General features: G+C 42.0%; 1 protein-coding gene across 1 annotated transcript in view; it reads right to left on the reverse strand.

The window, feature by feature from the left end:
* The window catches only part of plxna2 (plexin A2), a 344169-nt gene that overhangs the window by 24124 nt on the left and 306715 nt on the right, over positions 1-13330 (reverse strand). The window contains exons 23-25 of the mRNA XM_063016157.1: positions 3662-3728; positions 2148-2294; positions 586-745 (exon numbers count right to left, since the gene is read on the reverse strand). Coding sequence (XP_062872227.1) covers positions 586-745; positions 2148-2294; positions 3662-3728 — 374 coding nt within the window. The remainder of the gene's footprint in view (positions 1-585; positions 746-2147; positions 2295-3661; positions 3729-13330) is intronic.

The raw sequence follows: 13330 nt of genomic DNA on the forward strand, positions 1-13330 counted from the left end.
CAAGACCACCACAGAGCAGGTATTATTCGGGTGGTGGATCATTTTCAGCACTGCAGTGACACTGACACGGTGGTGGTGGGTTAGTGCGTGTTGTGCTGGTATGAGTGGATCAGCAGCAATAGATGAGCGATCGTCTCTGACTTTACATCTACAAGGTGGACCAACTAGGTAGGAGTGTCTAATAGAGTGGACAGTAAGTGGACACAGTATTTAAAAACTCCAGCAGCGCTGCTGTGTCAGATCCACTCATACCAGCACAACACACACTAACACACCACCACCATGTCAGTGTCACTGCAGTGCTGAGAATGATCCACCACCTAAATAATACCTGCTCTGTGGTGGTCCTGACCATTGAAGAACAGGGTGAAAGCAGGTTAAAAAAGTATGTAGAGAAACAGATGGACGACAGTCAGTAATTGTAGAACTACAAAGTGCCCCTATTTGGTAAGTGAAGCTGATAAAATGGACAGTGAGTGTAGAAACAAGGAGGTGGTTTTAATGTTATGGCTGATTAGTGCATTAGAGGTGTGTTACTGAGCTAGTATTAGGCTTCATATAAACATAGCAATATCATGCACCCACCCAAGTCCATGTCGACAGCCCGGGGTCGCTGAGAGTACGGCATGTTCTTATAAACGGCATCCAGGATCTTTTCCTTTACTTGGGTGATTGTATCACAGTTCAGCACCTTCACAGCAATCTCCGGACTGTTCTCGTTATCTGGATTCACGCAGTTCAAAATCTATGAGAGCGAGCGGGAGAGAAAACAGGGGTGAGGATGATGAGGTTGATCCTAATGAAGCGCAATCAGATGAAGCCGGTTCAGGTTGGTGGGATGCTAGGTACATAGTGAGGTTGAGAAAAAGGCCATTTGATGGCACCAGAAATGTAATTTCACAGCCACTGCAGGAGCCCAATTTTAGCTTTAGCAGAATATTAGTGCTTAATGAACAGTCTGTCTGAGCACAACACACACACACACCAATACAATTCAAACCAAACATTGTACACCGACATTGATAAATAAAATGCATATACGCTGACCTGACATAACATTATGACCACTGATAGGTGAAGAGAATAACACTGACTATCTCTTCATTACGGCACCTGTTAGTGGGTGGGATATATTAGGCAGCAAGTGAACATTTTATCCTCAAAGTTGATGTGTTAGAAGCAGGAAAAATGATCTGAGTAAAGATCTGAGCGAGCTTGACAAGGGCCAAATTGTGATGGCTAGACGACTGGGTCAGAGCATCTCCAAAACTGCAGCTCTAGTGGGGTGTTCTCAGTCTGCAGTGGTCAGTATCTCTGAAAAGTGGTCCAAGGAAGGAACAGTGGTAAACCGGCGACAGGGTCATGGGCGGCCAAGGCTCATTGATGCACGTTGGGAGTGAAACCTGGCCCGTGTAATGCTGGTTCTGATAGAAACGTGTCAGAATAAACAGTGCATCACAGTTTGTTGGGGCACAACGACGAGTTTGAGGTTCCATGGAGGCCCCACCTCGCAGCTTACAGGAGTTAAAGGATCTGCTGCTAACATCTTGGTGCCAGATACCACAGCACACCTTCAGGGGTCTAGTGGAGACCTCGACGGGTCAGGGCTGTTTTGGCAGCAAAAGGGGGACCAACACAATATTAGGAAGGTGGTAATTATGCTTGATCGGTGTGTGTATAGGTAGGTAGGTAGGTAGGTAGGTAGGTAGGTAGACAGACAGACAGACAGACAGACAGACAGACAGACAGGTAGATAGATAGATAGATAGATAGATAGATAGATAGATAGATAGATAGATAGATAGATAGATAGATAGATAGATAGATGATGGATATATATATATATATATATATATATATATATATATATATATATATATATATATATATATATATATATGGATGGATGGATGGATGGATGGATGGATGGATGGATGGATGGATGGATGGATGGATGGATGGATGGATGGATGATAGATAGATAGATAGATAGATAGATAGATAGATAGATAGATAGATAGATAGATAGATAGATAGATAGATAGATAGATAGATAGATAGATATACGTAGATACACAAATATAGATACAATTAAATAAAAGCCTAAACCATACTGTGTTCACTCATTGTATTGGTGGAGTACTAACCAGTGTCTTGTACTCGATTTGCTGGCGTATGAGTTTGTCTTCACTGAGAGAGTAGCGGGCCTCCCCTGTGATGGCATCTATAGGGCCTTTCTCCATCTGCTGCTTTATAGCACAATAAAGCATGAACAAAGGCTCCCCAGCACACTCCTGCAGAGAGATGAAGATTATAGAGTGAACATGAATGTATAATTTAGAAAAATACATCACTACTCTATACAAACTGGGTTATGGATTAAGGTCCACATCTAAAACTCCAACAACTTTTAACCTAACATCTCATTTATTCTCCCCACTCCACCTATACGGACATTGTTGCATAAGTCTTGATATTCCATCATCTTCCCATCACATCCTTTGAAGCTCATTTAAATACACTATATGCCCATATGCATTAAAATTGAGTTTAGTAGCTTGTCCACCCCAGTTTAACTTTAATAGCCTTTACATTTTAGGGGGAAGGTCTTACAATTACAGACAATGCTGGCTGGTCATGGAGCATGCACAAAAAATTTTGATTTCACGGATATCACTGCACACATGTCGGAGGGGGCGCATGAAAGTCTGTGGCCCTCCTCGGTCAGGGGAGAAAGTTTATTTATACACCAATCAAGCATAACATTAAAACCACCTCCTTGTTTCTACACTCACTGTCCATTTTATTAGCTCCACTTACCATATAGAAGCACTTTGTAGTTCTACAAATCTGTTTCTATACAAACCTTTTTAGCCTGTTCCTTAATGGTCAGGACCCCCACAAGACCACTACAGTGTAGGTATTACTTGGGTGGTGGGTCATTCTCAGCACTGCAGTGGCACTGACATGGTGGTGATGTGTTAGTGTGTGTTGTGCTGGTATGAGTGGATAAGACACAGCCGCGCTGCTGGAGTTTTTAAACACCTCACTGTCACTGCTGGACTGAGAATAGTCCACCAACCAAAAATATCCAGCCAACAGCGCTCTGTGGGCAGCGTCCTGTGACCACTGATGAAGGTCTAGAAGATGACCAACTCAAACAGCAGCAACAGATGAGCGATCGTCTCTGACTTTACATCTACAAGGTGGACCAACTAGGTAGGAGTGGACATGGTATTTAAAAACTCCAGCAGCGCTGCTGTGTCTGATCTACTCATACCAGCACAACACACACTAACATACCACCACCATGTCAGTGTCACTGCATTGGTGAGAATCATCCACCACCTAAATAATACCTACTCTGTGGTGGCCCTGTGGTGGCCCTGTGGTGGCCCTGACCATTGAAGAACAGGGTGAAAGCAGGCTAAAAAGGTATGTAGAGAAACAGATGGACTGCAGTCAGTAATTGTAGAACTATAAAGTGCTTCTATATGGTAAGTGGAGCTAAAATAAAATAGTGAGTGTAAAAACAAGGAGGTGGTTTTAATGTTATGGCTGATCAATGAAACCAGTTCTAGCATACACAGTACACAATATGTGAGATTATTTTGCTTTATAGAAGTTTGAAGAGGTATCAGTCTACTGCTCATCGGGTTACCTTAAGGAACTTCTGAAGGAGGAAGGCAAACCAGTTGGTGAGCATCTTCTCAGCTACAGACTCAGTCCTGAAACACAAACATGAACATAATGGTTAAGTTTTTATTTTAGTTAACAGTCTTATATTGTAGTATTATATTTTTGATATGTGACAGAACAGTTTTACAAACCATTTCTGATTACATACAACTAAGTAATTTATCAGTTTATTTATTATTATAGAATTATTGAATTTATATTAAATTAGCCTTTTTAAATTTGGGCAACATAAGCTCACAGATTTTACATTTGTATGTTTTACTATGTGTAATAAAACCTTTTACTGACTAATAAAAACATGGCATGGCTGCGGGAGAAGATGGTACGGGTACTGAACTGTCCCAATAGAGAATGTGTGGAGAATTTGAAATGAAAAATGCAACAATGACGACCCCGTACTGTTGCACATCTTAAGACGTGCTTGCAGGAAGAATGAGACAAAATAAAAGCTGAAACACTAAATTACTTGGTATCCTCGATGCCAAAACGTCTTTTAAGTGTGGTGAAAAGGAATGGCAACATTAAAAAGTGGTAATGCTTTACTGTCCCAACTTTTTTTGGAATGTGTTGCAGGCCTGAAATGCAGGAATGGATGTTTATTAATAAATGTAATGAAGTTGAGCATCTTATATAAAATATATATACTGTTTGGTAGGCATAGCTTATAAAATATATATAATATAAATAATATATACAATACATACTATATATGCTATTTTATAAGCTTGACCTACCATACAGATACTGTAACCTTTGTGAAAATACAATTACTATTTGTAGCCCATATGTTGCTCTGTTAACTTTCTTGTCCCCTGAATTCTATTAAGACCATATTAGACCGCCCCACTGGTCAGATGTTATTTAGACGGTGGGTCATTCTCAGCACAATGATGACATGGAGGTGAATGTTCCACATACAGTACATCTCTCATGTGAACTAGAATGACTCTAATATATATCTGGATTATTATTTTTATTATTAAGGAAGATGAGATTTTCATAAAACTAGGTCAAGGGGTAACAGAACAAAGTGAGCGAGCAGAAAAGAGAACAACACACAGACAAAAGCTGTTAACAAAGATGAAAAAATACATGAAAGTGTTCCATTCTAGACTTCCACTTTGGCAGATCAGCACACCCGTGGAATACCAATATATTTTCTTATTTTTTCCTCACTAACAAATGCACACATACACACATACACTGATCAGCCATAACATTAAAACCGCCTCCTTGTTTCTACACTCACTGTCCATTTTATCAGCTCCACTTACCATATAGAAGCACTTTGTAGTTCCACAATTACTGACCTTAGTCCATCTGTTTGTCTACATACTTTTTTAGCCTGCTTTCACCCTGTTCTTTAATGGTCAGGACCCCCACAGGACCACTACAGAGCAGGTATTATTTAGGTGGTGGGTCATTCAGCACTGCAGTGACACTGACATGGTGGTGGTGTGTTAGCGTGTGTTGTGCTGGTATGAGTGGATCAGACACAGCAGCGCTGCTGGAGTTTTGAAATACCGTGTCCACGCACTGTCCACTCTATTAGACACTCCTACCTAGTTGGTCCACCTTGTAGATGTAAAGTCAGAGACGATCGCTCATCTGTTGCTGCTGTTTGAGTTGGTCATCTTCTAGACCTTCATCAGTGGTCACAGGATGCTGCCCATGGGGCGCTGTTGGCTGGATAGTTTTGGTTGGTAGACTATTCTCAGTCCAGCAGTGACACAGCACTGCTGTGTCTGATCCACTCATACCAGCACAACACACACTAACACACCACCATCATGTCAGTGTTACTGCAGTGCTGAGAATGAAAGGCGGCTAACAAAGCAGAGAAACAGATCGACTACAGTCAGTAATTGTAGAACTACAAAGTGCTTCTATATGGTAAGTGGAGCTGATAAAATGGACAGTGTGTGTAAAAACAAGTAGGTAGTTTTATTGTTATGGCTGATTGGTGTATACTGTACACTATATGTACAAAAGTTTTAACACACCCATCTAATTATTGAATTTATGTGTTTTGGTCAAGGCAATTGCTAACAGGTGTAAAAAATCAATTATATAAAAGAAATTACGGGCTTCCAACTTTGCTGTGACAGTTTAGGGAAGGCCCTCTTCTGATCCAGCATAGTTTTGCCCCTGTGCACAAAGCATAGTCTATAAAGAAACTCCATAAATTGAACAGCTTTGGTATGAACTGGAACATTAATTGAGGCTTTCTTGATCAACATCAGTACCCAGCCATACAAATCCTCTTTTGACTGTATACTCACAAATTCCCACAGAATATACAGTACACTGTGGCTGGTATTATAGCTGAAAATATTACATAAAAGTTACTCTATTGTAATACCACTTGTTTTTGAAATGGGATGTCCAATAAGCACATGGTCAAAAGATGGCCAAAGATCAAAAGTGCCCAGACAATTGAAAAACCAGACAAAGCAGCAACTTGGCACAGATACAGAATGTGCTGAATAAAAATCGAGTGAGTCCAATCTTTAAAGCTTAGTTTACTATGAGGCTACATATTGGACAAGTAGCAGTCTCTGGGTGTATTCCAGTCACACCAGTAGTCCTCTGTGAAGTGGACTACACAGACAATTCAGCTATTTAAGTGAGATTCCAAAGCGTAGGGAGCGAAAGCGTTCAGTTTGAAGGGGAACTTCAAACTGCGTGGGGAGCAGTGAGGAATGGTTTATCACTACACAGGAAGTTGACAGTAAAGTTTTCACATCAATCATTGCGTGTCTGGCGGGTTGAGACAGCTGGTGCATTATTTGAGAGCAGCAAATGATACAAAAGCAGGATGTTGCAGAATCCATTAGAAAATACACTGATCAGCCATAACATTAAAACCACCCCCTTGTCTCTACACTCATTTTATCAGCTCCACTTACCATATAGAAGCACTTTGAAGTTCTACAATTACTGACTGTAGTCTATCTATTTCTCTGCATGCTTTGTTAGCCCCCTTTCATGCTGTTTTTCAATGGTCAGGACTCTCCCAGGACCACTACAGAGTAGGTACTATTTGGGTGGTGGATAATTCTCAGTGTGTGTTGTGCTGGTATGAGTGGATCAGACACAGCAGCGCTGATGGAGTTTTTAAACACCTCACTGTCACTGCTGGACTGAGAATAGTCCACCAACCAAAAACATCCAACCAACAGTGCCCCGTGGGCAGCGTCCGGAGACCACTGATGAAGGTCTAGAAGATGACCAACTCAAACAGCAGTAATAGATGAGCGATCGTCTCTGACTTTACATCTACAAGGTGGACCAGCTAGGTAGGAGTGTCTAATAAAGTGGACAGTGAGTGGACACAGTATTTAAATATACCAGCACAACACACACTAACACACCACCACCATGTCACAGTCACTGCAGGGCTGGGAATGATCCACCACCCAAATAATACCTACTCTGTGGTGGTCCTGTGGGGGTGCTGACCATTGAAGAACAGCATGTAAGGGGGCTAACAAAGCATGCTGAGTAACAGATGGACTACAGTCAGTAATTGTAAAACTACAAAGTGCTTCTACATGGTAAGTGGAGCTGATAAAATGGACAGTGAGTGTAGAAACAAGCTGGTGGTTTCAATGTTATAGCTGATCAGTGTATATCTCATAATTTTTTTATGTAGCTAAGTAAGACCAGTGCAACACAATGTAAACACAACACAAATCTGTTGTAGGACTGTTTTTTTTCCAGTGGTAGCTTAGTAGGTAGAGCTTTGGGCTATCAATCAAAAGGTTGAGAGTTTAAATCACGGCTCTGCCATGCTGCCACAATTGGGCCCCTGAGCAAGGCCCTTAACGTTCTCTGCTTCAGAGGAGCTGTATGATGTCTGACCCCAGCTTCCAAACAAGATGGGGTATGCAAAGAAAGAATTTCATTGTACTGTACACCTGTATATGTACGTATATATGACAAATAAAGGTTTTCCTCTTCGTCTTACTAAGGCCCTACCTAATTCACGGCCATAAAAATCGCATCACAGACCGTGAAATGAGCCGTTTCATTCTCGTAGCATTCAAGTGTCACTGTGTACTCTGACACATTTCTATCAAAACCAGCATTAACTTCTTCAGCAATTTGAGCTACAGTAGCTCGTCTGTTGGATCGGACCACACAGGACAGCCTTCGCTCCCTACGTGCATCAATGAGCCTTGGCCGCCCATGACCCTGTCAGCAGTTTACCACTGTTCTTTCCTTGGACCACTTTTAAAAGATACTGACCACTGCAGACTGAGAACAGCCCACAAGAGCTGCAGTTTTGGAGATGCTCTGACCCAGTTGTCTAGCCATCACAATTTGGCACTTGTCAAACTCGCTGCCTAATATATCCCACCCACTAACAGGTGCCGTGATGACGAGATAATCAGTGTTATTCACTTGTACACATATACAATACAATGAAATTTCTTTGCATATCCCAGCTTATTTGGAAGCTGGGGTCAGAGCACAGGGTCAGCCATTGTACGGCACCCCTGGAGCAGACAGGGTTAAGTGCTTTGCTCAAGGGACCAACAGTGGCTGCATAGCAGAGCCTGGATTTAAACAGACAGCTCACTAGGCCACTATTGAAGACTCTGTGTGTGTGTGTGTGTGTGTGTATTCGGAAGTGTTGCTGTCTCTTTAAAATATGACCTGCACTGACCAGGATTTAGAGCAATGGCCATGTTCACAATTCCTATTCAATCTTCAACTGAGCTTTAATAAGTGAGATGGGGGGAGGAAATGTTGAAAAGAAGGAAAAGAAATAAGCTCAGAGCTACAAAGAGGCAAAGCCTCAAAAAAAAGAAAAAACTTTTATTATAATCCATTAGCTTTCTCGTATTTTCCAAACACTTTTCATAAGAGCCTTTAATTCCTTTTAGCAACATGCACGCCGGCGTATGTGCACCGCGTCACGAACACAAGCGCCGCCACACAAACACCGACATAAAAGACACGCTTTCCGAAGCCGATCTTAATGGGAGCTATTTGCACAGTTAAATGAGTTTGTCTCATCCTCAAGAAGCAAAGCAATAAAGTCCTTTGTGAGTCAACCCACTTCTACCCTCTTGTATTGCCTCTCTGTGGTTGAATGTCTCAAAGAAAGCCTCTCTTTATTCTGACTCTTCGCAGGCTTTTAATTGAGTATCATTAATGAACATCAGGGTTTCATTAGCCAATTACACAACGTTGGTGCGTCGGTGTTTATGGGGGTAAAGGAATGCTTCTGCGCGGGAGTGACACGCAGAACAATGTTTCTTGCTAATGGCCCGTTCCAAGCTGCTTTGGATGGATGAAAATCTCATTAAAAAAAACAAAAAAAAAAAAAAAAACTCATGCAGGCAAAAATACACACTGGCATATACACATACACACATTCAAGCAGCATGAACAGCGGGAGTGAGAAAGAGCCCGAGGCTATTGGAGCGGTTCCATTTTTAGTCGCCGTTCCCTTCAGATTCAGATATTTATGCGCAGAGACGGCGGGACAGACAGAGACGAAGGTGGAGGGAGAAGAGCACGCATTTGAGATTCAGGAAAACATTTTACACGCTGAGCTGACAGGATGACTCCCGAAGCAACGAGCTGAAACTACACGGGCGCAGATGTTATGAGGATATAATGGATTGCAAATGCCACACTTTATCAAACTGCTACGTCTGGAGTAGCACCGTTCAAAAAAATAAAAATGCATGGCTGCAAGCAGGTAAACTTCCATTAAAAATGCAGTAATTCCAAATGAGTCAGAAGTATGTGGACACCCAATCTAGTTTATGAGTTCAGGTGTTTCAGTCACACCCATTGACATCAACTTTGTCACGAATGCGACAAGACCGTGACCTTGTGCACAAAGCAACAGTGGCCTGACCTTAACCATACTATAAATCTACAAGGGCCTGCACAGAGCCCTGACATCAACCCTACTGAAAAAATGAGATGAATAGGAACGCCCTTAATGAGCCAGGCCTTCTCAGCCAATTGTGTCTCCAATCTTAGAGATGCTCTCATCAGACACACTACAAAATCTTCTGGAAGATCTTTATAGAAGAGTGCAGGCTGCTAGAGCTACAAGGGCCTGCACAAAGCCCTGACATCAATGCTACTAAAAAACTGAGATGAATAGGAATGCCCAAATTGAGCCAGCTAATTGGGTGTCTGACCTTACAAATGCTCATGTGTCTAAGGGAAGAAATTCTTCTTCTGGAAGGTCTTTATAGAAGAGCGTAAGCTGCAGGAGCCACTAGAGCCTGCACAGAGCCCTAACATCAATGCTACTGAAAAAGTGAGATGAATAGGAATGCCCAAATGAAGCCAAGCCTTCTCAGCCAGATGGGTGTCCCATCTCATAGATGCTCTTTTGTTTAGGGAAAGACATCCAAAATCTTTGGAAGGTCTTTATAAAAGAGCGTAGGCTGCTAAAGCTACAAGGGCCTGCACAGAGCCCTGACCTCAACCCTACTGAAAAAGGGAGATGAATAGGAATGCCCATAATGAGCCAGGCCTTCTCAGCCAATTGGGTGTCCAATCTCATAGATGCTCTCATCAGGCACACTCCAAAATCTTCTGGAAGGTCTTTATTGAAGAGCATAGGCTGCACAAGGCTGGAATGGGCTACAAGACCATCAGCAAGAAGCTTGGTGAGAAAGAGACCACTGTTGGTGCGATAATTTGAAAATGGAAGAACAAGATCACAGTCAATCACCCTCACTCTGGAGCTCCATGCAAGATCTCACCTGGTGGGGTAAGAATGATTCTGAGAAAGGTGAGGTCAATCCAGAATTACACGGGAGGAGCTTGTCAATGATCTCAAGGGAGCTGGGAGCACAGTCACCAAGAAAACCATTAGTAACACACTTTGCCGTAATGGATAGAGATCCTGCAGTGCCCGCAAAGTCCCTTTGCTCAAGAAGGCTCATGTACAGGCCCGTCTGAAGTTTGCCAATGAACACCTGAATGATTCAGAGAAAGCTTGGGAGAATGTGATATGGTCAGATGAGACCAAAATTGAGCTCTTTGGCATCAACTCCACTCGCCGTGTTTGGAGGCCCGGTGGGGATGGTGTTCTTGGGGTCATATCCAGCATTTCTCTGCTCCCAGCTCCCTTGAGATCATTGACAAGCTCCTCCCGTGTAATTCTGGACTGACCTTACCTTTCTCAGAATCATTCTTACCCCACCAGGTGAGATCTTGCATGGAGCTCCAGAGTGAGGGTGATTGACTGTGATCTTGTATTTCTTCCATTTTCGAATTATCGCACCAACAGTGGTCTCTTTCTCACCAAGCTTCTTGCTGATGGTCTTGTAGCCCATTTCAGCCTTGTGCAGGTCTACAATCTTGTCCCTGACGTCCTTTGATAGCTCTTTGGTCTTGCCCATGGTGGTCGAGAGATTTGAACGGAAAAAACTGATTCTGTGACAGGAGTCTTTTATACAGGGACAGGACTATTTTGTGTGCCTCATGGGCACATAACCGGACTGTGGGGGTCAGAATTCTTGCTGGTTGGTAGGGGATCAAATACTTATTTCCCTTAATTAAATACAAATTAATTTATAACTTTTATTTAATGTTTTTTTTCTGGATTTTTTGTTGATATTCTGTCTCTCCCTGTTAAAATAAACCTTCCATAAAAATTATAGACTGTTCAAGTCTTTGTAAGGGGGTAAACTTACAAAATCAGCAGGGGATCAAATACTTATTTCCCCCACTGTAGGTAGGAGTGTCTAATAGAGTGGACAGTGAGTGGACACGATATTTAAAAACTCCACTCATACCAGCACAACACACACTAACACACCACCATCATTTCAGTGTCCCTACAGGCCTGAGAATGATCCACCACCTAAATAATACCTACTCTGTAGTGGTCCTGTGGGGGTCCTGACCATTAAAGAACAGGGTGAAAGCAGGCTAAAAATGCATGTAGAGAAACAGATGGACTACCAGGCTTCTATATGGTAAGTGGAGCTGGTAAAATGGACAGTGAGTGTAGAAATAACTTTTCCTCTTTTGGAAAGATATTTTTGGAACGTACCTGCTGACTTCCAGTGAGGATTAGTGAGGTTGGACCCTAGTTAGATTAGCTTTGCAGATTGTGATCTCAATCTTACGTGCAGCTGATTGGCCATGAAAACCCAATCCATAGAGCTTCCAACAAACAATTTAAGTGCTGATTTTGCTTTTAAAGAGCAAAGCAAGTGGGTCAGCTGAGAAAAAGATAATTATGCAGTCTGGTGACAATGTGCAAATTGTGTCTCATTTGCAAGCAACAGCCTTGAGGGTGCCTCAGACTTACATATTTTCTCCTGTATGAAAATAATTGCCTTTTGTTCTGATTTCAAGGAAATTTTGTGTAATTATATGTTATTAAAATCTGTCCTACCTTAAGTGGTAAATACTAATGGCAGTGAGAAAGTGAGAGACAAAATTATTTTCCCTAAATTTAAGTCAAGGATTCGGGCAGTAGGTTCCTAGGTGCCTAGGTCAAGCAATAAGTCAGTCTTTCTCAAGCATAAGTCCAAGTCAAGTCTTTTTTTCAGCAGCTTTCAGGTCCGCGTCAAGTGTCAAGTCATTGCACAGGGGGTGTGTTCGAAAACCTAGTGAGCTGCCTTGCTGCCTACTACCTACCTAGGCAGCTGCCTAAGTACAGAGGATTCTAATAACACATTAAACTTATAAGGCAGATTATTCTGACACACTACTTACACAGCTTATTAAGCTAACACAGCTGGCATCAGGCCATTCAAACCAATGTGCTGAGGGGGCACATCCCTCTCACATGTCAGCTAACATCTCCCTCTGTTCGCAAATAAATGACACTTGTATACATTTACACAAATTAAGAATCAAAGAGAATTTCTTAACATTTGGAAAGAACTGAATGCATCGGATGCTCCCTCATTATTCATTCAGTCAGATTATAGCTTCGAAATAAGGCACCTCATAAGGCAGCATTTTAAGGTATCTAAGAATTTAGACAGACTTCTTCTCGGGAGCGTGTAGGATGATGTAAAATGCTGTCTGTGTAGAAAGCTCACTAGGTTTTAGAACAGACCCAATAAGTTCTAATTAGGGTCCAGGGGGAAGACTGCTAGCAACAGAAAGCACAAATCAAGCTGCCCAATTGTCTGTGCAATTTGTTTCTTTTATTCTGGCCTTGAAAAAACATAAAAAACCCTCAAGCATGCACATTTCTGCCCATAGGCTTTATAATTAGACAGAAAATAAAGCAGAAACACATTTGGAATGTAAATGGAATGTAAAACAGAACCTTCATAATTGAAAGTGAATGAATGCTCAAAAAATGATAAAAACAGATTTGCATGGCAATGTACACTGATCAGCCATAACATTGAAACCACCATCCTTGTTTCTACACTCACTGTCCATTTAATCAGCTCCCCTTACCATATAGAATCACTTTGTACTTCTACAATTACTGACTGTAGTCCATTTGTTTTTTTGCATGCTTTGTTAGCCCCCTTTCATGCTGTTCTTCATTAGTCAGGACTCTCCCAGGACCACTACAGAGCAGGTATTATTTAGGTGGTGGATCATTCTCAGCACTGCAGTGACATAGACTTGGTGGTGGTGTGTTAGTGTGTGTTGTGCCGGTAGTTGCTGG

This window comes from Trichomycterus rosablanca, chromosome 19, assembly GCF_030014385.1.
Source record: "Trichomycterus rosablanca isolate fTriRos1 chromosome 19, fTriRos1.hap1, whole genome shotgun sequence".
NCBI classification, from domain to species: domain Eukaryota; kingdom Metazoa; phylum Chordata; class Actinopteri; order Siluriformes; family Trichomycteridae; genus Trichomycterus; species Trichomycterus rosablanca.